Genomic DNA, 26,253 nt, shown 5'->3' with positions numbered 1-26,253 from the left:
GACTGGCATGCATGCTATGCGAACATGTCATTCATGTGACACAACACCAGATGAGGTAGGTGGGACATGCGGGCAGACGCTGCTGGCCCAGGGCAGGCTGGTGCCCAAGGGCCCAGTCATGCCAGCTCCCACTTGAGTGCCGTGAGGGCTAGGAGCCTGAGAGCCCCCCCAAGATATCTAACCGCACTGCTCAAAAGCCATTCTTCACCCCCTCATCAGGGGGGTGACCCTGGAGATGTCAGCCTTGTGTATGCTTTTAGATTGTCCCATGCCCGGCACTAGTTCCATTTTGCAGCCCCTAGTACTGTGGCCCCATTTGCAGGCTGTGGACTTTGGGGGAGGGATTTCTCCAATTTGGGAGGGGGGCAGGTGTTGCAGGCGTTGTGTGTGTCAGGGTGGCCAGCATGGCAACCTCCAGAGTTTGCTGTACTACAACTGCTATCATCATCCCTGAGCATTGGGTCATGCTGGCTGTGGCGGATGAGAGCTGAAACCTAACAACAGCTGAAGTGCACCACATTGGCTGCCCTTGGTGTGTGTGTGTGTGTGTATCTCACACACACATCCCAATACAGCTCCAGTTTCAGTGGACCAGCCTCTATTCCCTTCATCCCCAAAGGACCTGCATGCATCATAATTCCAGGGCATTTTTCATAGGAAAACATGGTGTCAGAGACATTAGGGACAGGCACCATTGGGTAGCTGCTGAGACCCACATCCCTGCCTGGTCCTTCTGCTCTTTGTAGTCACCATGGCCATCTGCCCTCCAAGCAGTGACAGGAAGCAGGAGTCGGAGCATCCTTCTTCATTTCCCTTGTGCTCCCTCCCTCCTCAAGGCAGTTGTGCAGACTGGACCCAGAGGGAGATGGCAAATGAGCAGGTTCCACTGCCTTGGAGAGGAGGAGGAGGGAAGCCCACAGAGAGAGGGACCCACTGAGGGCACCCCAAAATCTGAAGTCGGCAGTGCATGGCAGCCACCAGTAGAGGTGATCAAGGGCTGTAGTCTTAAATATTAGGCAGGTGCTGTTTCTGTCGTCTTTTCGGTGCCTACTGAAGACCTTCCTCTTTCAACAAGCCTTTTAAGTAGAGACCTTATCCCAGTCTGCATCTGTGGTGGAATTATTCTTTCATATGTTTTTTAAAACTGTTTTGTTCTTAAGATGTTTTTAAAGATTTTTTTAAAAAGTTTAAAGATTTTTGTTTTTAAAATTTGTTAAAAAGATGTTACCATGTTTTATCACTTGTTTGCTACTCTGGGCTCCCTTTGGGGGAAAAGGGTGGGATATAAATGTAAACAAATAAATAGAACTGATTTCTACTCAGAGTAGACCCACTGAAATTAATGGACATGACTACCACGGGTTCATTAATTTCAGTGGGTCTACTGTCAGTAGAAATTAGTTGGATAGTATATTAAACCAAAAAGAAAATGGAAGAAGCTGCCTCCGTCACCCAAAGACAGGCAGAGCTCGGCATGAAATGCCCCCACCTGCCAAATACTGGATCCTGCCCCATTCCTGGGCCTGAATTCACCTCCATACATCTGTATCAATCACACCAATGCTACATCCCAGGAGGTCTTCTTCCCACCCACCCCAACACACAGCCACCCCGCCGCCCTCTCCTTTCTTCTCTGCAACTGTCGCTGAGATCCCCCCCATCACCACCGCCTGCTTCTTTCCAGGGTGAATCAGCAGGGAAAATGGAGAGAGACAAGGTCTAGGGAGGAGGAGGAGGAGGAGAGAGGGCTCCAGGTCAATGATGAATTCAGATTTGATGAATTCCGATCTTCCAGTAGCAGCGCTCCTGGGGAGACCGTGTTCTATTGGCATCGTCATGATCACACCATTAGCATTGTTCCTAGAGCATCTGTTGCTGCTCTTGAAATTCTATTAGCCAGCTTACATGGGAGGCTCAGAATATCCCAGAGCACTCTGCAGGCCCCTTGATGGCTATATACCCAGCCTTGGCAAGAGAAGGTGAGAACTTGGCAAGAGAAGGTATATATATATATACCTTCTCTTGCCAAGGTCTAACCTCCAGCGGAGATGAATTGTATTGTGGATGGAGTCACGCTTAGAAAAGCTATGAGTACGAGACTATGGACTAGAAACATGAGCAGCATTTTGGCTTTAGCCACGCCAGTTAGGTATGCATAATCATTACCAAAACTGAGAATGGAGCATATTAAGGCAGCTGGAGTGCGACTCATAACAAGCGGCAACATGTCATCGTTACTCAGCCATCTGCTCTTGAAAGCCATCCATTGAGCATTCTGAAGAGAAACCTTTTAAAAAAAAGATCATTTGTCACATCTTGTTTTAGGCCTGTGATGGGATATTTAACCTCAGAGTGACTGTGTCTACTTCAGGGAATTATCAGCAGTAACTGGCACGCCAAGAACCCCTTTTGTGTCATTACAATCCATCAAGCGCATCAAGTATCTGCAGTTCACAACTGAATTCTAGATTCCTTTCTACGCCATGGGTGAAGAGCCTTTTTCAACCTGAGGGCCACATTGCCTTGTGGGCAACCTTCTGGGGGCCACATGCCAGCAGTGGGCAGGGCCAGAGGCAAAAGAATGTGTGGGCAAAGTATGTGACTTTTACCCTTGTACAGTAGGCTACATTGCCACCACACAAAAACCAGGCAGCAAACAGATGATAAAGCACTCAAAACATCTTAAAAAGAAAACATCCTGAAAACATCTTAAAAACATCTTTAAATATATCTTAAGAAACTATTCCAATACAGATGCAGACTGGGATAAAGTCTCTACTTAAAAAGCTTGTTGAAAGAGGAAAGTCTTCAGTAAGTGCTGAAAAGACAAGAGAGACGGCACCTGCCTAATATTTCAGGGGAGGGAATTCCAAAGGGTGGGTGCCACCACACTAAAAGTCTGCTTCCTATGTTGTGCAGAACGGACCTCCTGCTGAGGTGGTATCTGCTGGAGGCCCTCACCTGCAGAACACAGGGATTGATTGGGTATATAAGGGGTAAGATGATCTTTCAGGGATCAGATTTGTACACACACCTCTCTCCTTCCTCGAGTCAGACAAGCAAGCAAAAGGCATGATTGCAGCTCAATGCACTTGAGAAGAATGCAGGGCGGGGGCAGTGAGAGGTGTGGCCTAGGGAAAGAAGGTGTGGCCTGGGAAAAAAGACCAGATAAGCAGATCTGGAGAGCCACATTCAGCCCCCCCCCTTCCCTGTACATGAGGTTCTGCTCCCTTGGACCAGGAAGCTGCTTTAGAATTAGATAAAGACAAAGGGCCATACTCCAGTACAGATGCAACAAGGTTGCTTCCATGCAGCCAGTTGACGATTCAGTTTAGAAAACCTTGTAAACAGAATGAATGTTTCAGCTGACCCACTCACTAGCAATTCAGGCTGAAGCCTAGAAATAAAACTCCGAAGACCAAACTGGAATTAACCAAATCAACCTAAATGAATTAAACAATTAAACCTAAATGAACCAATGACCTAGAGAGGTGATGGGCTCTCCGATACGGGAGGCATTCAAGAGGCAGCTGGACAGCCACTTGTCGGGGATGTTTTAAGTTGGATTCCTACACTGGGTTGGATTCGATGGCGTTAGAGGCCCCTTCCAACTCTATGATTCTATGAGTCCATTAAAAAATAACGTGAGGCACTGAATTGTACTAATCTAGTCTTACTCAGAGTAGACCCATTGAAATTAATGGCCATAACTTTATTTCCAATGGGTCTACTCTGAGTAGAATTTAGTTAAATGGGGAGCGTTCTTTCCTACGTGTCATGTGCGCACACTGCACACACACCCTGCCCCATCCAGCCACAACAGCAGCAGGCTGAGAAAAAGAAAAAACCGTGCAATAATTCAGCCCAAAGACCAGGATTACGGTTGCTTCCAACAGCCTGTATTGTTTACACTGTGCAGACCACATTTCTTGAACGGCCTTTTTTCTTTTCTTTTTTTTATGCATTAAAAACTCACTGGGTGATAAATCAGAAGTGTTAAAAGTGTCTCTGAGACCTCGGCTTCAAATAAATTACAAGTCAGTAGCTTTAGCAAAGTCAGAGGATTGAGGTGAATGAAGGTGGTCTCCAGAGTTTCACCCTTTCTTCCTCTTCTTTGGCGTCTTCCTTGTTGTTTTTGTGTATTTTTTTGTAAAATAAAATAATGCACAGTTCCAATCAACTCTGGAACCGTTTGCTGCCAGCTTTCTCAGGGCGAGTGAGAATTGTGCAGAATGTTTCCTCGGGGATCATATTATCTGAGGGTTCACCACCTATATGTTTATTTTACTTTTCTGGCCTGCTGTGAGGCTCATATTCTGCGTTCAGAGCTGGCTGCAGTCAAGGGGAGGCCTTCTCTCTTATGTGGCATGGAAACGCAGAATAGCGTGGGAGGGGATATGCTACATCTGGCTGTCACTTTTTTAAAAAATACAGTAGGGCCCCGCTTTACGGCGTTCCGCTTTACGCCGCTTCGTTCATGCGGCGGTTTTCAATTAGGGAAAGGCCCCGCTCTTACGGCGCTTATTCTGCTAATACGGCAGGTTTTTTCCGTCGCGCGCCATTTTGATGTCATTTTCGCGCAACGCTGCGCATTATAGTCTATGGGGCCCCGCTTTACGGCGATTTCCGCTTTACGGCGGGGGCCTGGTCCCTAACCCGCCGTATTAGCAGGGCCCTACTGTAAAGAGGGTTTTATGAATGTGCCGATAATGTTGCTGAATCTTTTTTATTGTTGATGGTGAGCCTCTTTGAAAGGACCTTGGTCCTGAAAAGCAGCCCAAAAATACCTTAAAATAAAATAAATACCACACTGAGAGGAAATATAGCAGGAACAAGTAAGCACAAGGGCCCAGCCCAACTCTTTGAGCGGATAAGTGGCTCCACAATGGCCGGCTGAAGTTTGCTACTTTGAGCAGGAGGAAAGAAACAGCTGTGTTAAGCTTGGTGCTACGTGGCCTCAGTTCTGACAAGGGTGCAAAACGGTCCTCCGCAGTGGACACACGGATAGGTGGCAGCTGTGCAGAAATAGTTCCCAGGTCTTGCGATCATTTCTCCTGATCCAGCTGGCACTTCTTATGTTCTTATTAAAAGGGGATTAGACAAATTCATAGAGAAAGATAAGGCCATCAATGGCTACTAGCCATGTTGGCTATGTTCTTCCTCCACATTTGGAGGCAGAATGCTTCTGAATACCAGTTGCTGGAAACTGCAGGAGGGGAGAGTGCTCTTGCACTCAGGTCCTGCTTGTGGGCTTCCCATTGGGGCATCTGGTTGGCCACAATGACAACAGAATGCTGGACTAGAGAGGTCGCTGGTCTGATCCAGTAGGCGCTTCTTTTGCCCTTATGATGTTCCCATAAAATTGCAGATTCATCCCTTGCTGAAAAGCTCTGATGTTCTAGTCTCCGCCTATGGGTGTAATCATGCAGCATAGCTGCTTCTGCATGGGCTCTGCATTCTCCATTGTGTGCTTCTGCTTTTCCAAATTAGAGCTGCGGGGAGAGGTTCTTACCCCAGAGCTCCATCTGCCTCAGTTTGGATGTCTTATACGTTGCACCAGGAAGGCCTGGCTTTGAATCCTCACCTGGACAATGGAGCTGCCTGGGTGCAGCTCTTGAAGCAGTTGCTCTCTCTCTCTCTCTCTCTCTCTCTCTCTCTCTCTCTCTCCCCAACCTACCTCACAGGGTTGTGGTGAGGATAAAATGGGAGGTGGCCTCAACTATGTACATCCCATCCTGAGTTCCTTGGGGCAGGTCCACACACCATACATTTAAAGCACATCCAGCAACCATTTAAAGCACATGACTTCCCTCAAAGAATCGTGGGAACTGGAGTTTGTGAAGGGAGCCAAGACATTGTAGCTCTGTGAGGGGAAAACCAGGATTCTTGGGGGGGAAGATAGGATACAAATACAAGCAAGGATAATATGGGGGGAATTCAGAGCTAAGGGCGACTTCATTGTTAACGATCTACTGGACAAGGAATGCTGAGAGATGGGAGAAGGGAATTAAATGTGGCTTTATCTCTCTCTCTTTATCTCTCCCCCCTCCCCTCCCTAGTATCTCCTTTCTTACATCAAAAATTTCAGCAGCGACATGTTCCAGCAACTGCTGCAACACCTCCTACAGTGCGCCAACAATGCACGAAACACAATCAGGCACGATGTCTGGAGGCAGATGTTTCTCCAGCTGTTCTTTGACTGCGACCATGGAAAGGTACCTTGATAGAATATTCCCTTTGAAAGTTCACAATGACTCTGGCCTGCCCTCTTCTCCTTGTTGCAAGTAGGGCTGTTGGGACTCAGAAACCCCCTCCCCTTCCCCTGTATATATCTATACTAAGGAAACCCAAATACTGCACAAGGAAAAGATACGTGAACCAGCACACACAATCCCTGTGTTTTTCAAGCTGATCTCTGCAGCCATCAGGACTAGAAACCTGAGGAAAACTCTTTTTCCTCTGGTGATGAGATCAGCAGCGGGGAGCCTCCAGCCTATGGGCCTAATTTGGCCCACCAGGCTGATCATGCCTTTGCCCGCGCTGTTTGATTTCAAACTGCGCAGATTAAAAGGGATCACCCGTCAAACCTGGCCAGTGGGGGAGAGGAGGATTCAGCCTGCTGCCTGGATCCAGTTCTCCAACCCCTGGACTAGATTAAGAATGACAAGTGCAAGGCCCAGGAGATACGCCGGCCTCTTTGGGGCATCCTCAATGTGGGCCGCAGCAACCCTCCCCCAGTCCAAGCAAACTGTTGAACCATCTTCATAGCTATGGAAGCCACACATCCTTTGTAAAGGCAAAGGGGCTGACTTGCCAAGACCTGCTATGATGAGCTGCAGTAGCCACCGTTAGAGCCACCCAAAATGGCTCATCTAATCTCACGCTCCAGTTCCCAAGTGACGGAACCGGGAGGAGAGCATTTTGGTTATATTTGGGGTGGGTATGGAACCTGGCCCACACTGGCAGTGATAATGTACCTTCTGTGTGGCTGGCCGCCACCATTTTTAATTCCCACAAGTCCCGTGGATATGACCCTATATCATTGTCATTGAGCATTTGGGGATTGTGGCAAGTAGAAACAGGGACAGCTGCCAGTCACATGGGGGCTGCCGCGTTCAGCAGGAGGAGCGTCATTGTGGCGAAAGTTGGCTAGGAGCAAACCTGAAACATTTCTTCAGTCCTACAAAGAAGCACCTACAATCCTAGCAGATTGTCAATAGCGTCACAAGCAGGCAAGCGGGCTTGGATCATCCCCCAAAACACTGTGTATACTTAATGCCGTTCCTTAGGCTTTGACCTGGTTTCCTGCCCAGCGCTGTAATCAGTTCCTGCTGAATCCTGACCTCAAGGGAAAGCAGAAAACGCACAGCAAATCTATATGAGACCTCTGTGGTTGCTGAATTTGTCTGTTACTCCACTCTGTCGCTCTCGCTCTTTGGTGCAGCACAGGAGGCTTGTTGTTCCCATTTCCTGTCTTTCATTGGCTTGGTGGCCGGCCTTTCTTTCATGGCACTGAGTGGCGTCCTCTCTCTCTCTCTCTCTCTCGTGATTTCATAGGAACAGAGGGAGAACACAGAAAGGTAGGAAGCTGCCTTATACTGAGTCAGACCACTGGTCCATCTAGCTCAGTAGTGAACTACACGGACTGGCAGGAGCCCTCCAGGGTTTCAGACATTCCCAGCCCTACCTGGAGATGCCATTGGGGATTGCACCTGGGACCTTCTGCGCGCAGAGCAGATGCTCTGCCACTGAGCCACAGCCCTTCCCTAATTTTATGCATCCATATCCTCAAGGCTCTAAACCAGATGTGGGGAACCTCCAGCCCATGGGTCAAATTCGGCAGGGGTCCCAATTTGGCCTGCAAGCCATTTCCCCCAATCCGCTTAGTGGTTCTATTTATAATCAAGTGGTATATATATATTGTCCAATTAATAAAAATTAAAAAACCACACCCATCTGCCTCTCATCTGATGTCATATGTGACACCAAGTGTGGGCAGGTAGCGAAGCGGAACAGACTGTTATAGGATTGGGGGATTAGCCTGGATGATGCCTTTGGGTCCCCCTCCAAGCCTGTGATTCTGTAGCTATAAGGCTGGGATTTGTAAAGGAATTTGCTGAACTGGTCAGACCAGTTCCTTTGTTAGGATAATGGATCTAGCCAAATCTGTCAAGTGTCCCCATTAACTTGTCGAAATACTTGGTCAAGAACAGATGTGTTGCCATAGGAACAGATGGCCAGTGATGCTCTTTCAGGAAGGGGGTAGGCCTTCTCACCCAACCTTATTGGAAGGCCAGGAGGTAGCTTGTGTATTTTAGTCTGCTCTGGAGCTGGGAAGCTGAAAAGAAACGGGGAGGCTTGACTGCTCTGTGTGCTGGACCCCAAGCCATGGCTTTGGAGAGCCCCTCTAGAAAGATCTGTTGAAGTGTTAATGCTGTGAGCCCCTTCCACATGTTTTGCTCAGGTTGTATATATGTGTAAATAAAACCATACATGCTAAAGACACCACAGTCTCCAATCACCGTCATTCCAAGGAAACCGAACCGTGGGTAAGTGCTGGAACCCCTGGAAGTCTCTCACTGCTCGGTGATTGAGGTGCTTGCAACAAGACAATAGCAGCTATATTCCAACAAATCTCTTCCTGTCAGGCTCACAGTATAAGTAGGTCCCATTTCCATCCCAACATTGTTGACCAGTTGATCAGAGCAACCTATAGAGAGAGGTGCTTTACACTTGGGTCAGCTTATCTGTCAAACTAGCCCAGTATTGTCGACTCTGGCTGGGTCTGTCGACTCTCCAGGGTCTCGGGCAGAGAAGGGTCTTTACCGTTACCTGCCACCTGATCGCTTGAACTGGAGATGCTGTCGGGGAGTGAAACTGGGGCCTTGTTTCAACGAGGAATGTGCGGAAAATAGCGACTCTGTTGACCAGGCACAGGCAGGAGACCAGGTCCTTAGGTCTTTTATACAGTGGAAGCTCGTTATAACGGGGCAGGGGACAATACGCATTTTTGCAAGCATTTTTGCCTAAAATCATACCTTTTGTACATTCGTTTCACTCTCATAAGCTTTTTCTGCGTGTGTCTGCACTTTATGCATTATTTGGTTGGAGGGCTGCATCATAACATTCAGAGAACTGTGGACTTCGAAGGATTCTTGCATTTCAGTTTGTGTAGCGGTTTGGGAAGCCGAAACAAATTTCTCCTCCATCCCTTCTTCCAGTGCCCTACATGTCCTGCCCACGATTCAAAAGCGCCCATTCTGAGCCACAGGCAGCTGCCTGGGAGTTTTGGCAACCCAAAACCTCTGGAGAGCACCAGGTTGGCAAAGGCTGGGCTAGAGCAAGGAAGACAACTGCCTCTCACCATTTCCAGCCCCCCCCCCGAGCCCCTCCTTCCCCAGGCACTTCTGTTTGCAGTGCATAAGGAGCTTGGCTCCCATCCAGCCGTCTTGGGCCCCTGCCAGCTCAACTGCCATTTCAGCCGGCCGTCTGGCAGGCAACCCAGGAAGGAGTTCTGAGATGCAAAAGTGCAGAGTTGGTCATTGTCACGCAGGATGGGTCCAGGCTGCTTTTGCTGCCGTTGTTTTAATTGCACTAGGTGGACCACGGTGGTTTTCTAATGGGAAAAAAGATGGCAGAAGGAGACCCATAAAGCAGCGGCAAAAAACATCCACTCATTATACACTTGAAAAACCGCGTTCCTTTGGGGTCGCTTTCCTTTCCTTTCTGCGTGGGCTTCCCCTCCACCTTCCGTTCCAGTCTCCTCCTGAGTTTTCCTGCCTTTGTCATCCCTTTCGCCCTCTCCCTGGGAGAGAAGGGCTGCTGTGTGCTGTTCCCAGGCTCACAAGGCAGGGAGACGTGCGGATTATTTTCCTGTCCCTCTGAGATGAAAGGCCCACTGCTTCCAGGGGGGCCTGGGATCTGTTTGAGATGAGGACAATGACACACCCAGAATGTTTTAAGAGGGCAGGACCCATGGAGGGTGGGAACCCTTTGAGAGCACAGAGGTGACTCTACAGATCAGATAAATTCATGGGGGATTGGCCTATCAAGTGCTATCAACCGTGACAAGTTATGTGGTGTGGTGTAGTGGTTAGCATTGGAGTAAGACATGGGAGATCCGAGTTCAAATCCCCACTCAGCCATGAAGCTCACTTGGGCCAGTTACCATCTCTCCCAGCCTAGCCTACCTCTCAGGGTTGCTCTGAGAATAGGATGCGAAGGGGGAGAACCATTAATGCCCCCATGAGCTCCTTGGAGGAAAGGCAGGATATAAATGTAATAAATAAATAACCCTCCATGCTCAGAAGCAGTATATCTGCCAGTATTAGATGCTGGGGGCAAACAACAGAAGGAAGCCATCTCCTTTATTTTTTCTTTTTTACTGGTATTAATTGAAGTAGTGCATTTAACATTGTATCTAGTTAAGCCCAGAACTGTAGATTTCCTGATTGTTAACATTTTGTGGAGTTGCTGCAAGGCCCTTGGATTTGGCCATCTAGTAGCCTGGGCGGTATCATTTAAAATATGTAGGGTTTTAAATATGTATTCCAAATGTTTTATGTTGGGTGTTCTGTTTCCATAAGGTTGTTACCTGCCCTTGAACCTCCTTTGCAGTTCCTCACACTCTGGTGTTCCAGCTTCAGTGCTCCACTTTTCATCACCCTCTCTGTAAAATGGACAATCCCTCCCCAGGTTTGGGAACACCCTGATTTCACAGGCCATGATCTAATGCGTTTTTACAGTGCTTGGGACCACCCAGAACTCAATGGGAAGTGGCAAAGTTTGAAGTTATGACTGTGTTCCTCTTTCCATCCTAGGTGGGGCTCTTGGACAGACTGAGGATACTATATTTACTGGAGATCGTCTATGACAACTGCCCACTGCTTTACAAGACAGGATTCCTTGACCCAAGGAAATGTAAGGGTGCTGTGAGTGGTCAAAACCAGGGCCGGCATTAGCAGGTGCTGTGAGTCCTATGTGCTTGCTGGGATGGAAGATAATTTTGTTTGGTCTGTATGTTTCAGTAAATGGACTTATTTTGAAGTTCCTGGACTAATATATGGATCAGAACATAATTATCTTTTCGATTTTACACTTCTCTGAATTCTGCAATGCAGTTCTCTGCTCAGAAACATGTACCAAAATGTGTTTAAAAGGCATAATTTAGCATAAGGAATGTGCACATTGAGATAAAATAAGTTTTTAATACATAGGTTATCTTGAAACACGTATTGAAGTATGCTTTGCATGGAATCATGTTCCACGATGGGTCCACGGTGCTGTTCCTCTCTGCAGCCTATGGCACTCTAAATCTCCCAGCTCGTGTTACCTCATCATGGCTGGGATGTCTTTGCCTGTGGGATCTACAGAGGAGAGGGAGAGAAAATATTTAATGTACTTGTTGGTGTTGGTGTTCATTCTCTGTTCCTATACAACATTTCCTGTTTCAGACCAAATCAACAGCGTTGCTCTTTATTATCCTAGGGCCAATTATTGAACTGGACGATATTGAGTTTATTGAGTTTTGGGGGAATATGGAAGACGACGAGCCAGTTATTTCAGAGCAGCCTAGTCTCCAGGTACCAACCCATGAACTTGGATTATCTGAGGAAGCCATTGCCCTCAAGTTGATCCTGAAGGAGATACTGTCTGATGTGGATATGGCTGCATCCGAAACAAGCAATGCCCCAGTGGAGTCAATGGCTGTTGGCCAAGAGGAAGCTGAGTTGGAGCAAAAGGTCAGCAGCGTAGGAAAGGGGAGTGAAGTTGTTCCGGCAACAGCCTCACGGGATCAGACAGAAATCCCGGCTGCAGAGCTGGGACCTGGCAGACCAGCGGTTCAGGAGGAACAAGATCCACCTGCCACAACCGTAGTTGTATTGGCTGCCGAAGAAGCTGCTGTACCTGCCAACGGAGAAGCAGTACCTGCCGATGGAGAAGCCGTACCAGTAACCATCCAGGCCAAACCACTGCAGCCGATTGCGGAAATGGAGGAGGCTGACAGGGATCCGATGCCCAAAAGTTCTGCTCCCGTTTCCCTTGCGAAGATGCCATCTGGTCTACAGCAGGCACCAGACCAAGAACTGGGCCCTGGCAAAGAGGCTGACTCAGAGGGCCATGATGCTGCTGCTGCTGTGAAGGAAAGCAATGCAGAAGGGGCAGCTACACAGGAGGAGCCAAGGAAGGAAGGAGAACCAGGCAGTCGGGCGCAGCTGCACAGGAGCAGTGAAGGAGTGCCGGGCCCAAGCAAACTGCTAGGAGACAAGCCGACAGGTAGGGCCTGTTTCCCTCTGAAGCAGGGTCGGATTCGTATGCTGGCTCTTACGGGTTAACAGATGGCTCTGTCTTCAGTAGAAATGAAGCCAATGTCTGGAGAATGGGAGGGCAACAGCACTGTCATGCAATCTCGTCCAGTCAAACCTAGGAACATAGAAAGCTGCCCTAGAGCAAGTCAGACTCGTTGCCCCTCTCTCTAGTCCATCACTGCCAGGGTCTCTAGCAGCTTGTGGTTAGTGGGGAGGAGAGATTAGCCACGAGCCCGAGTTTGAACAACACACTAGGCTTGGCTTAGCTCAGTGGGGCACAGGAGCCTGAAGGAACCAGGCAAAGTGGCTGCACGCACCTCTCTGGGAACCTGCACATTGGTGCAGTCCCGGTAAACCATAGTTTGGCTCACTGTATTGTGCGAACCAGGCCATTGTCCGTGCCGTGGACTAGGAAACGGCAGTTACCTTGATTTCTAAGATCTGACGAGCTTCCATTTAAAAAAAAAATCAAAACCAAATCTTAACACACTATTTGTACACTGTAGCTAGCAAAGCGAGTTCCAGCTGGCTGGTATGTGTACGTGTGTGCGTTCCATTCCTTTGTGTGAAATCCTGTTTACCGCAAGTTTGCCCTGACCCTAATCCTCTCAGGAAGTTTTTTGTGGATTCTGCTTCTTGGCCTTCCTTTCATAGAATTCCCCCAGTTGAAGTGCCTCTGTTGCTAGGCAGACTTCCCCTACTCAGGGGTAAGGCAGCATGCCTGCCGCACCCAACACTAGGGAACTCGGTTCAGTTCACATTTAAAGACAGCTTTGTCAAATTCTCACTTTCCAAAACTATGTGAGACCTGAACCACAGCCATCTTTTCAAATTCGCCCTTATCCAAAGATTGTGATGCGATTCTTCAACCAAGCAATATTTACAAGAAATGGGAAAATGTGCATGAAAATGAATGTATTGGTAAAAATAATATATGCAAATGCATTATATTAGGATAAATTCCTTGCGGAAAAAAGTGTACATTAGTCAAAACTGTACAAAAATGTATTTATTGGGAGAAATTCTCATGAAAATGCTGAAGAATTCTCGTGAGGATTTTTAAAAACAAAAATTCACAAGTTGCTGTAGAAATGTGGAGAACCTAATTTAAACTGAGGCACAGAGAGAACCGAAATGGACAGCTCCTTCCATCCCTCCCAGCACTGGTCGGCTTCCTGCAAGCCTGGCCTCCTGCTGCCCTCTCCCAGGGCAACCTCCCTAGTGCTCCGCTTGGGCCCGAAGGGGAAGGGCCCTAGCTCAGTGGCCAAGCGTCTGCGTTGCATGCAGCAGGCCCCAGGTCCAGTCCTTGGCATCTCCAGGTACAGATGGGAGAGAGACCCTTAAACCCTGGAGAGCCGCAGCCAGTCAGCGTAGACAGCACTGAGCTAGACAGACCAATGGTCTGGCTCAGTGTAGGGCAGCTTCCTTGATGGAGGTGATCAGCTGGCCTTCTGGGCAGGGGTGTTGCTAGTTACTTAAAAGCCTAATGGCATAGGCCCAGGATAAAAATTTGCTTTTGGGCAAATGAAGATGGCAGATGGCTGGGATCTCACTGGCACTGCTCTTTTGTGGCAGCCCAGCCACCCTGTAAGCAATTTTTAAATATGGTTTAAAAAGGTAAGAAGTGGTGCAAGAATCTGGATCCCAATGCAAAACTCTGACGGGGTGGGGCTGGACCACATCCTAACAATGCCCCTGCTTTTCTAGGCTCTCTAGACAGATCAGAAAATGGATTGTTAATGCATGTTGTAACCGCACTCATTTGTGAGCCTGGCCTCTTTTCCCATCCAGAGACAAAGAGACAGATTTTTAAGTTGGGGGTGGTGGGGGGGGACATAGCTCATTGGCAGGGCACTTGCTTTGCATGCAGAAGGTTCTACTTTCAATCCCCAATGGCATCACAGGAAGGACAGGATATAAATATAATAAATAAATAAATAATGGTTAAACCAAAGGGATCAGGTAGGAGGTGATGGGAAGGCGACAAGAAACCAGTCAGAGGACGCAATACCAGGCATGGCCATGTACCAACCATATCAATGTGTGCATGGGGTACAATAATCTGTGTGTACCCGCCGTAAGGATGGGGGAGAAATTCGATTCAGCTCATGCTTAAAGGAGAACTTACCAAATCCACGCTGTCCAAAACAATACGCGGTAAGCGAAAGACAGCCCTCCTTTGAAATTCACGCTTCTCTGGATTTTGCGGTGCAGCTCTCCAGCCAAGGAGTATGTATGTACAGACATGCACATAAGAGGATGTCGGGTTCCTAAAAGTGCGTATATTGGTGAAAATAACATACAAAAATGTGTTCCGTTAGGGGAGAATGGTTGTGTAGGCATGTGTATGAGGCAAAATTGCATACAAAACTGTGTGTATCTGGAGAAATTTGCACTAAAATGCTGTTGCGTTTTTAAAAATTTGCAAACTGATGTGGAAATGTGGAGAACTGAATTTAAGATTGTAAAATTGTAAAAATGAGAAATTGGAGAGAACCGAAATGGGCAGATTTGCCCATCCCTCACCCACACTCTAGACGCTTGGTTGTGCTCCTGGTATTGGCTAATGGATACATTTGGGGTTCTTTTAAGGTCAGCAGAGGTGGCTTCAAATACTTGGAAAATTTGGGTTGATGGTGTCTGATAATGACCACTTTTTGTGAGCTTTTGGATTTGTATGGGAACTGGCTGAGGATGCAAGAGGTTCACTTAACCCCCCCCCGCTTGACCTCACTGTCTCTTCACATTGTACACCTGCAACCCACATTTAAATCTAGTTTCAAAGCTTCATTTTGGCCAGTTGCCAGAGTTGGGTCATGCGTGTCTAACTAAAGGTGTGACTCATCAGTTGAATTTGTTCAACCAGAATGTTTTATTCAACAAGAGTGCCTACACTCAGGCAGTTAACGAAGATATACATATTCATTATATATATATTCGTAGATACATATATATATATACACACACACTTCTACTTAGAAGTAAGCCCTGTTGAAGTCAGTAAGTAGTGTACGGATGCAGCCTTAGTTACGTTAAGGCTGGACTACTGTAACACGTTCTACCTGGCACTGTCTTCAAAAAGCATCGGGAAACTTAGGTATGTTCAAAATGCAGCTGCAAGAGTTCAGAGCAACTTTTTTTTTAAGCGTGTGACTCCGGCTTTTCTGTACCAGCTGCACTGGCTTCTGGGTCATTACTGAGCTAGTTCAGAATGTTTAACATCCCGAATGGAAAATGAGAATAAAGAACCATGTGCACTTATGTGAGCCTGCCCGTTTATGATGATCAGAAAGAGAGGCCCTCTTACATATCCTGACATCACCTGCATTTTGGTTGGCAGGACCACATGAGAAGGCGTCCTCTGTCACCATGCTTAGTGGTACTCCTTGTCTTGGGAAACTCACCTGGCTCCATCCCTGATGACTTTTCATCACAAACTGACGCATGCCTTGTTCCTTTGGCCTGCTGGATGCCCAATTTGATTTTAGATGGCTCTTGCTTAAGAATGTAAGAAGAGCCCTGTGGGATCAGGCCAGTGGCCCATCTAGTCCAGCATCCTGTACTCATAGTGGTCAACCAGATGCCCCAAAGGGAAGCCGGCAAGCAGGACCTGAGTGCAAACAGCACTATCCAGTCCTGCAGGTATTCAGAAGCATATTTCCTCTGACACTGCTTGATTGTATCTTGTTTTTAATCCACTGACTCATGCCTATTTTGTGTTTTTTTAAAAACTTTTTAGGTGTTTTTAATCCAAGCCTTCTGGGGCACTTCAAACTAGGAAAGGTGGAGTGTAAATGCTGTAAATAAAAAAAAACATATATAAAAAAGTGTTTCATCACACACCAGGGCAGCTCAAAGCAACTTTGAGGCTCCTGTTTGCTCCAAAATATTACAAGCGAAAAGAAACTTGGAATCACTAGCTAGGGACGAAGGCTTTAATAATGATTAGCTAGATTAAACTAGGGCCCTGAAGGTGGCAGATTGCAATATCAGATAGCAAGAATCACTTGTGATCATTTCCTTTTAGGTTTCCAGCAGAGTGATCATGACTCATGCCTTTCATTTATTTAGAAGAGCATGTCTTGGTCAGGGAAAACCTGTTGCTGGGCTTCCCGGAGGGCTGCTAAACACTTCCTAAGCTGGAGTATTCACACTGCTGGTCTCATTGACCTTTCCCTGCTGCTCCCAGATAGGTGCCACACGCTGCCACAGAAGGTTTGCCATGCCACCTTGCTGGGGCTCATCAAGCTTCAGGGCAAATGGATCCAAGCTGTGATAGATCCGGGTAGGGGGCAAACGTGTGGCAAATCCCAGGAGGCAAGGGACATTGGAGTTTGGGAGCTCAGAAATGCTCATATTTTCAAACAGGAGCCCGAGACAGGAGGCTATGAAAGCCGAACTGAAAGCTATTTGAAACCCTAAAGAGAGGGGAAGAAATTAAGATGCTGGGAACCTGGCCCCATCCCTTTCCTGAAACAGCTCAGAAATGCTAGAAAGTGAGAAGAAAATATACTCCGCTATGCTGGGCATATGCCTAGAGTAACACACATCAGTGCAGCCACTGACCTCTTAGTTAGAACTGCCAGGCATGTATGTTGAAAGCTAAAGTAGCTTGGCTTCTGCTTTTTGGTTAGACCTTGTGGCTGTCCATCCTTTCCTATTCACAAACATTGTCATCATCTCCTCCTCCTGTTTTTCAGATCTACTGTCATCACCCATTGGACAAGGCAGCGAGATGTCTGAAAATGCACCTCAGATGATATACGGGAAGATGTGGCCAGGTGATTGCAGCCATCAGCATTGTTCAATATCCAGGGTCTGTAGTTTGCAGGTAACTGTCCTAGACAGTAGTGGCTGGTGGCTCCATATCAGTGGGGCAGCGGAATCCACTCTGTGTTTTACTCCAAACTTTCAAGGAGCTGTCCTAGGGGCTTCAGCCGCCAGCCGCCACTCGTCCTAGGACTGAAGCGCTGCCTCTTGAGCAGTCTGTTTTGTGCTTCTCCCCTACCTCCCAGGTGACCTTCAGACGGCTGATCTGTCCTTCAAGTATACCGACTATGGCAAGGAAATCCGGGAGGACTGGAACAACGAAAACACCAGGTTTCCAGGTGCAGTGTTTTATTAGAACACCATAAAGCAATCTGCTTCAGGTTACACATCTGTTCATTCACAGGAATGTCCCCGTAGTGATGAAAAGGACTTTGCTTCCGAGGTGGGCATGGCCTCCTGGGTCTCTTGAGGCAATCTGGTTGAGGCAAGAGCAAACCCAGAGGCCAGTCCTTCTGCAGTTGCTTCTCGCTGCACCCTTGTGAGTGGAAAGAGTAACACTGGAAGGAGCCACTGGAAGGAGACAGCCAGGGCAGTCTGTGGTTTGGAAAGAGCAGTGTCCGCTTTCATGGGAAGCACTTATCAGGCACCTCCTTGGCATAACTTAGCAGGAGGAGCCTTTATCTAACGTGGAGCAAAATGCTATGGGTTTACTCAGAAGTAACTCCTGCCAAATTCAGTTGGACTTACTCGTGATGTGTGTGTGAGGGTTAGGATTGGGGTCTCAAGCCTAATTGCGCACCACCTCCTGGAACGGGTGGGCAGACTGTGGCCTAGGGGCTCTGCCTAGCCCATAAAAGGGTGTCATCCTCAGACACCTCCCCCGCCAGCTGACCCTGGCAGCTCACATAGCCACAGAGGCAAGGAAAAGCAGCTTGGGTCTGTTTGGAGCCCTGGGCGTGGTTACGGAGGATTCGTGGCAGGGAGAGCAAGGAGAGCATCTGCCTTGGCTACAGGTCCAGTGCCACCCTTGCCAAGGAGCCCAGATGCCTCAAAAGAAGTCATGCCCACGGCCTTGCCTGGTTCAAACGAACCCAGCACCTGGACTAGGCCAGAGGGGGGTGGGCATCCAGTCCAGCATCCTGTCCTCAGGGCGGCCAGCCAGATGCCCCTTATGAGAAGCCCACAGGCAGGAACTGAGCACAACAGCAACGCTCCCTGCCTGCGATTCTCAGGGACTGGGATGCAGAGGCATAGCACCTGCCAACAGCGGACGGAGAAAAGTAGCCACTGTGGCCAGTAGCTGCCGATCACTTTCTCCTCCATGCATTTGTCAAATTTTGTTTCAAAGGCATCCGCGCTGGTAGCCATTACTACCCCTTGTAGTGTGACCATGTGCTGTGTGGAGAAGTCCTTTCTTCTGGAGGCAGCTAGGAGACTGGCCTTCAGTTTCTGAGGGCTGACTAGAAGTGGCCAGCCACTGAGCAGGCTGAGGAAAGGGGTAAGTGCACAGGAACTCAAACAGGAGGCAACTTTGCCCCAGTGCTCACTCTATAGTTTCTATAACCTACCTCACAGGGTTGTTGTGAAGAGGAATTCAGGAGGGGAGAACCATGTACCCCACCTTGAGCTCCTTTGAGGAAAGGCTGAATGTAAATGTAAGAAAGAAAGAAGATACTCTGAAAATGGCCTTCAAGCCAAAACCTTTGCCCACCTACGTTCTAGAAGGACCTGTTCGCACTTGTAACAGAAGTGCCCCATTCTTCCCCATCTCTCTTGTTTCCCCAAAAGCCGGACAATCACGCACCCCTAGCAGACGAGACCCCTTGCCTAAGACAAGCACAACTATAGGAAAAACAGTATTGAGGGCGTTCTTTGGTAAAAACCTAGCGTCAAGGACTGAGCATCAGAACAGTAGGTGGCCACTGAGGCCATGTTGAGGGGAGAATAATGATTGCCCTGTTGCCCCCAGTTTTCCTCCCCCAGCTGCAAAATAGACTCCCCACCCCCTTCACATACTTGTAGATCTTCTCAGTGACTTTTGGTGGGTTACAAAATGACAGCTGTGAGCAGTACAGGGGAAGATTACTTTGACATAGTGCTTGGCCTGCAAAGTTACTGGTTTATAGTCTCACATGATGGAGTGTCTGGCGAGACAGGAGACAACACGTTTCTACCCTGCTCTGCCCGGAGTAACTGAACTGTTGCAGTGGGACAACAGCACAGGGATTGCAAAGCAGCTAACACACCAAAATGCCCCCTTGGAATCCTCCCCTCTCTGCACACAACCAAACGTCCTTTTTATTGGGCATTCATGATGACTCGTGATGGCACTGGGTGGTTATATGTGATCCGGCTTCCAACCCTGTCTCCGCTTGCAAATGATGCAGGGCAGACTTACTGATTCATTTCCAATCAGTGCATGCCCTGTCACTTCCTGCTGAAATCCTGTCACATTTAATGCCATGATTGTTCCGGGTTGTTTGGGGGCGGGGGGTTGTCTCACTTTGGTTGTGCCATAGCACAAGAGCACCCCTCCATTCATCAATAGCAACAACAATTCATTAGATTTATTAGTCACTTGATACCCGAAGGTCTCCAAGCGATTAACGATCGATGCAATAACACTGGAGAAGCACTGCAGGACAACTAATAAAGTAGAGTGATGTGTGGACGGTCTCGTATAAATCCACCACTAATACATCATTATTGCACCTGGAGGGGGCCATAGATTCCTCCCCTCATTCATCTTCACTTGTCAAGGTCCCAGAACACCCACAGCTTCAAATGAGCATTGCACTCTTGCACAGCATGCTTTTTAAAAAAACACATTTCCCCCTTCACTTCTAGACCTGCGCATGAATATGATAGAACTCCAGGCCCGTGGACCTCCTTTTTCCACAAGTACCTTTGATAAGACATCCCTCAACCTGCCACAGTTTGTGCAGCTCATGGAGACCTTTGTTGGTGAAGAAACATCTCTGCCAAACCTGAAAAGGCTTGTGGCGTTTGTGAAGGAAGGTTACGTGCAGACGGAGAAAGAAAAGATCACTCAGCTGGAAAGAGTACATTTATCATTTATTCGATTTATATCCCACCCTTTCTTCCAGTAGGAGCCCAGGACGGCAAACAAAAGCACTAAAAACACTCTATAACATCATAAAAACAGAACTTTAACATATATTACAACAAAACATCTTTAATACATATTGAAACAAAACATCTTTAAAAACATTTTTAAAAGTTTTAAAAACATCTTAAGAAACAAATTCCAACAGAGACGTAGACTGGGTTGTAGAGTCTCTACTTAGTCTCTGTGCAGTCTCTACTTAAAAGGCTTGTTGAAAGAGGAAGGTCTTCAGCAGGCACTGAAAAGATAACAGATGGCACCTGTCTAATATTTAAGGGGAGGGAATTCCAAAGGGAAGGTGCCACTACATGAAAGGTCCATTTCCTATGTTGTGAGGAACAGACCTCCTGATAAGATGGTATCTGCAGGAGGCCCTCACCTGCAGAGCCCAGTGATCAACTGGGTATATAAGGGGTGAGACAATCTTTCAGGTATCCCAGTCCCAGCAAAATCATTTTCCAAACAGCAAAATCATTTTCCAAAACTTTTTCTCAGCTTCTTGTTCACAGAAGCTCCTGAACACACATTACCCATGTGAAGTTTGGTGAAAATCTGTACAGCAAAACAAAACTCCCTCTCATTATGTTTCTGTGGGGCTGGGGAGGGGTGGGTTTTTTGTTTCTGTAAGTACCTTTATGCAAATCCATAAGCCAGGAATGGGCAGCACGTGGCCCTCCAGAGGGTGTTGGACTCCAGCTCCCATCAGCCCAAGCTGGCAGGGCAAATGGTTAGGGATGATGGGAGTCGGAGTCCAGCACCACCTGAAGGGCTGCAGGTCGCCAATCCTTGCCCTAAGTCATATATTACCTGAGCTCAGCCCACCCCAATCCACCCATCTCCATTTTAATTCTGCTTCTCGTAAGGCATCCCAAAGCAATTAACAATGCATATGTAGAATAACTACATATATAAAAACAGTTTTTAAAAACAGTTGTGCCTGTGTCATATACGCGCCCCAAATTTAAAACAACACTTAGGTAAAATCAATTCAGATCCAATGCAGGTATCAACTTTCTTTTAAAAACAACCAAGCTTTGTGCGTTTGTTATTTCTGCTGTTAGTGCTGAGCTTGTGCCCATGAACCACTGCAACTGGTGATCTGGGTTCCCGTCCATCGGCCTCCTTTCTCCCTCAGATCCACCACAATTCATTCTTGGTCCGGCAACAACTCCTTTTGGCTGCACTCTTTGAGAAGTGGGATAATGAATGCTCTGGGTTCTTAGACATGGAGGAGGTGGATGCTGTTCTGTCGACCTTTAAGGAAGGGATGGAGGAAGAGGCTTTGAACAAAGGTAAGGGAAAGACTCTTTGCTACCTCACTGAACCAACTCAAAAAGTAGCCATCTTCTTTGTCAGTTGCCCTTGCAGCAAAAACAACAAAGAGTCTTGTGGCACTTTAAAGGACTACAGTTCCCAACACCCTTAACAAACTACAGTTCCCAGCACTCTTTGAGGGAAGGCAGGTGCTTTGAATGTACGGTGTGTATAGTCTATGCAGTGAAAGGCTGAACTGGAGGAGCAACTTCTTTATCTATATGAACTGCCTTTAAAGTCTGCCAGGGAGAGCGTGCTCTCCGCTGTCTAGTCAGAAAACAAAACGACTAAGGCTACTTCAAGACGGTTGCTATTTTGTGGGAGAGATTCAGTCTCAGAATGGAAATTCAGATTGGACAATTAGAGTGGATTTGACTCTCTTGTGCAAAAATACCCACTTTCAAAAATAAAAAGTCACACTTTTTGCAATTAGGAAAGTAATGGGAAAATGTACCAGAACGCGTAGGATAACCTTCCCGCAAACAAATCAGAACAAATCAATAAATAGCTGGCGGTGTCTAACCTCCCCACAAACTTTGTGCAAACGAATGATGAAGGCTCAATAAACAGGTCTCTATCAGAAGCGACCCCTGCCATGAACGCTGAGCTGGGCAGAGTCTTCACAACTGTGACACCTCAGTTGTAGAACTCATTCCCCAGGGAGTTCTGCCAGAGCCTGACACTTGTAAGATTTTTATTCAGCTAGGCAGACATTTGATCAGATCAGCTCTTGAATTGTGTTCAGTGTGGGTTTAACAGAAATTCTGCTCTATTTTTGTTACAGATTTTACAACTGTTGTTTTGGTATTGTCGAACACCTTGAGCTTTCTTTGGGAAAGGACAATGGGATGTAAACTGACAAAACAGATCAATCCTCATCAGAAAGCTCCTTGCAATGGATACGAGACAGCTGATGATGAGGAAATATGATGTTTTGTCCAGTGATATTGACTTAAATGGGATAATTAGCTATCAGATAAGTCTAGCAAATCCTGAAGCTGAGAGACTTTTGCATGCCATGTGATATTGTGACGGACAGGTGTGTTCAGCTGCCCTTTACCCCAAGAGGCACAGAAACAGGAGAGTTGCCCTGATCCGGCCCTTTAGGCCTCCCCTCCCACACAAGTGACAAGAGCTTCCTTGAGTCTTTGAAGAGGCCTTTTATGTTGGTCAAATACTTTGTTCTCCTAAAAGTTTTTTCCCCCTTATCATCTTGCCCTTTAACCCCATTATAAATATTGATCACAAACGTATGCCATTAACAACAGATTTCACACTTCCATTTATTCTGTATTGATCACCTGTTCACTTGACACACAGAACTCCTGAAAGTGTGTCTTTCCATTGCTAGGATCCCCGCAAATTACCTTTGTGCATGAACTCAAAATCTGAAGACCAGAAATTTTCAAAGTAGAAGAGCGCAGGTGGAAAGAGGGAATAATGAGATGTTTATTTTTATTATCTCTTTTTCTGCTCTTCCTGTTGCTATTAAATATTAGGGAACTTTTTTTAAAAGGATAGCTTTTAAAAACTGTACAAGAGCTCCCTCTTCTGTGCAAAAATATATTAGGATCTTACCTGCTGATGAACATATCAAGCTGCTATTGGGTCAGACTATTGAATTATCCAGCTCAGGGTTTCTACTCTAACTAGCAAAGACTTTCCAAGGTCTCAGGCAGGAAAGGGCCTTTCCCTCTCTGGCTTTCTGAGGTGCTTTAACTGGAGATGTGTGGACTGAATCCCGGACCCTCTGCATGCAAAGAGGGTGCTCTTGTCACTGAGTTACAGTGCCTCCCAAATTTGTGAAATGTGAGATATTAAGATTCCCTCTTTTTTTTGTAAAAGTAAACTCGCGGATCAAATTGTGCCCAACAACCTATCAAAACAGGAATATTGAAATCTATGGCTATTTTCCAAGGCCTCAAAATAAGATATAACCCCCCCAATAGACCCCAATTCACTAGAAAAGACAATAACACTGGGAAAAACAGGAGTAGAAAAAGAGGAAGACCAAATAAGAGACGGATTGATTCCGTAAAGGAAGCCACAACCTGAGCTTACAAGGTCTGAACAGGGTGGTTTATAACAGACGCTATTGGCGGTCACTGATTCATAAGGTCGCCATAAATCGTAATCAACTTGGAGGCACATAACAATAAACCCCATATTGTGTGAACCAAATTTGGAGGGAAGGAACGATGGCCACAAGATGTAGCTGGCCATTGTTGTAGTCATCCTAACAATATGAGTGAAGTGCAGGGTATACATTTTTCATAATGAACAAATAAATGAACAAAGGAGAGCAAGCATCTGCTCACAAAAACTATCGGACGTATTTCTCCTTGACAGCTGAAGGACACTGGTGTGAAGACTGGGATTAGGGGAAAGATGTGCCTCTCACCTGGGACTGCGCTTGTAAAGCATGTGGGGTTGGTTGCTCTCCTGCCTGCCTGACCTGGCCTTCATTTTCTTCTTGCCCATGTAGCCAAGCTACAGCTCCCCATACCCCAGTGGCATCCCAGCGGGATTGTGAAGTTATCCCAAAGAGACTTCCAAACCTACATCGAGCTGGTGGTCTCTGAGCTCACTGGCAACGAAGATGAAGTCCTGGATAACGTCGTGGAGTTTCTCATGATGACGGTGGAGCGGACCCACACAGAGCGGCTGCGAGGCAGCGCACGGCGGAAATGGCTGCTTGCAATCGAGAACTCAGCCCTGACCAACGGAGGGCGCATCGAACCGGTGTACGACGCTGTCTTCAAGGCTCTTTGTCGGGTTGGTGTTTAGGAACATAGCAAGCTGCCTTGTATCATCAGACTGAGCTGTCTAGCTCGGTGCCATTTACAATGAAGGGCCGTGGCTCTCCAGGGTTTCAGACAAGGTCCTCTCCCAGCCCTGCCTGGAGATACCAGGGATTGAGCCTGGGGCCTTCTTAATGCAAAGCAGGTGCTCTGCCACAGAGCCACTGCCCTTTCTCTACCTGGAAATGCTAGTGTGCTGTGGGGCTTTTCAGTTTGGGAAACAAGATTAGATGCATTCATGGAGGAGAGGTTAATCAGTGACTAAATCAGCCATGGTAGAAAACCATGTTCCAATTAGCTATCAATTGACTTACATAACCAGATGCTGGGGAACAAGAAATGTATTCCACTTGCAAGATTCGAGATGCATCTGGCGGGGATGGATGGATCTTGGTCTGATCCAGCAAGGACATTCTCATGTGTGAGGCAAACTCCTTGCTGGAGGTCCTTGAGCAGAGACTGGAGAGCCATGTATTGGGGATGTGCTAGCGCAGAGTATTGGCACCAGATGGCCTACAAGGGCAGTGTGTCTGATGTCTGATCCCATGGAGAATGTGTCAAAGGTTGCTAGACCATGGATAGCTCTGAGTGAGCAACTCGCTCCAACAAGGGTTAGGAGCAGACTGAGGCCTTTTATGCCTGTGTCTCCAGACTACCTTGTCCAGGCTCCACCCCCTTGTATAGAACTTCACAGCCTTAAAGTGCCAACCCTCTAGCCTGAAAACAGGTACTCCTCCTGTTCCATAGCCTCCCTGCTAGTGCACTTCTGGCATCATCAAACTGGAGATGTGCAGTGGGAGACATCTGGTTCCACAGGGGAAGGCACCTCTGAGGGTCCTGGCTCTGGCCCCACAGGGCCTAATGGTATGGGAAGTTCCTCTGGAGCTCCTGCCAGCAGCCTCAGGTGCAATGGTGTCTCTATGTTCCGTAGTCTGAGCCCCGAATCTGACCTGGCTCCCCATCTGGTGCCCCTAAAACCTCCAATTCCATATTCAGATGGCTGCTAGATTAAGAGCGATCATGACAGGCAGCCCTCTCTAACTCTTACAGCTTCTATGAAATTGTGAGATGGTCCCCAAGGGCCATTTGCCTGCTGGTTTCCATGGTTGTCAGGACCTCAAACTTGCACATACGTTAATCCCACAAAAAAGCAATGGGGTCTGTATGCCTGTGAAATGGTTTCAAATGGATAGGCACACGGGTGTGGAGAATGAGGTTCCAAGTAAACGAGGGACATCCAGAAGCCTGTGGCTTGTGTATAAGGGCCATTGGCTAAGGCATCTGCCTTTTGTCTCCAGGACGCAGATAACCATGGAGACTGCAAGAAGATCAGTGCATACATCGCCCTTTTGGAGTATAACCTCGCTTCCCCAGAGCGAGGAGATATTCTCCTCCACTATGTAGCTTGCACAGAAGATGATGTTCCGTGTGTCCTAAACCGATCACTTTTCATGGATATGAAAGGGGTCAGGTAAGACAACACCCACAGAGCTGTTTCCTTTCCCTGGGGGATGTTTTGGTTCCTGGACAAAAATGGCACTCTGTATGGGAAAGATTGCACGTTCAGAATGGGTGACTTTCTGTGACTGGCATAGCATACATTTCTGGTTTTGTGTTTTTATCATGTAGAATCTCTGTATGAGAAAATTGGGTTTTTAAGAAAATCTGAACTCAGCATTCAGGAATATAAAGTTCTTTAATAGCCATATAGTGCCACCTAGTGACAGAACCTAGTATTGCATAACATAAACATCATTAGCTGCATAAAAGCAAAACAGAAGCCGCTTGCCTCCTGCGATGTCAGAGAGAGCAAAGAGACTCCCTGTCCAGTCTCCTTCAAAAACCATAAATGAGAAAGTGGGGCAAACTTCTTCAAACTTTCCCATTAGGGATGGAGGAGAAATTTAGTTCTGTTCACATTTAAAGGCAAACC

At 47.2% G+C, this 26,253-nt stretch overlaps 1 protein-coding gene across 4 annotated transcripts in view; it reads left to right on the top strand.

The window, feature by feature from the left end:
• Positions 1-26,253, top strand: part of EFCAB5 (EF-hand calcium binding domain 5) — a 52,647-nt gene that overhangs the window by 15,669 nt on the left and 10,725 nt on the right. For 3 of the 4 annotated variants that reach the window (XM_061605333.1, XM_061605334.1, XM_061605335.1), the window contains 9 exons: positions 6,060-6,215; positions 10,821-10,920; positions 11,488-12,276; positions 17,009-17,089; positions 17,324-17,416; positions 19,926-20,140; positions 21,341-21,497; positions 24,005-24,294; positions 25,619-25,791. In XM_061605333.1, the coding sequence (XP_061461317.1) occupies positions 6,060-6,215; positions 10,821-10,920; positions 11,488-12,276; positions 17,009-17,089; positions 17,324-17,416; positions 19,926-20,140; positions 21,341-21,497; positions 24,005-24,294; positions 25,619-25,791 (2,054 nt within the window). The remainder of the gene's footprint in view (positions 1-6,059; positions 6,216-10,820; positions 10,921-11,487; positions 12,277-17,008; positions 17,090-17,323; positions 17,417-19,925; positions 20,141-21,340; positions 21,498-24,004; positions 24,295-25,618; positions 25,792-26,253) is intronic. The other variant, XM_061605336.1, reaches the window with a different exon arrangement.

Source organism: Rhineura floridana, chromosome 21 (assembly GCF_030035675.1).
Source record: "Rhineura floridana isolate rRhiFlo1 chromosome 21, rRhiFlo1.hap2, whole genome shotgun sequence".
NCBI classification, from domain to species: domain Eukaryota; kingdom Metazoa; phylum Chordata; class Lepidosauria; order Squamata; family Rhineuridae; genus Rhineura; species Rhineura floridana.
The sequence above is the reverse complement of the archived record's forward strand: the minus strand, read 5'-3'. Positions and strand labels throughout refer to the sequence as shown.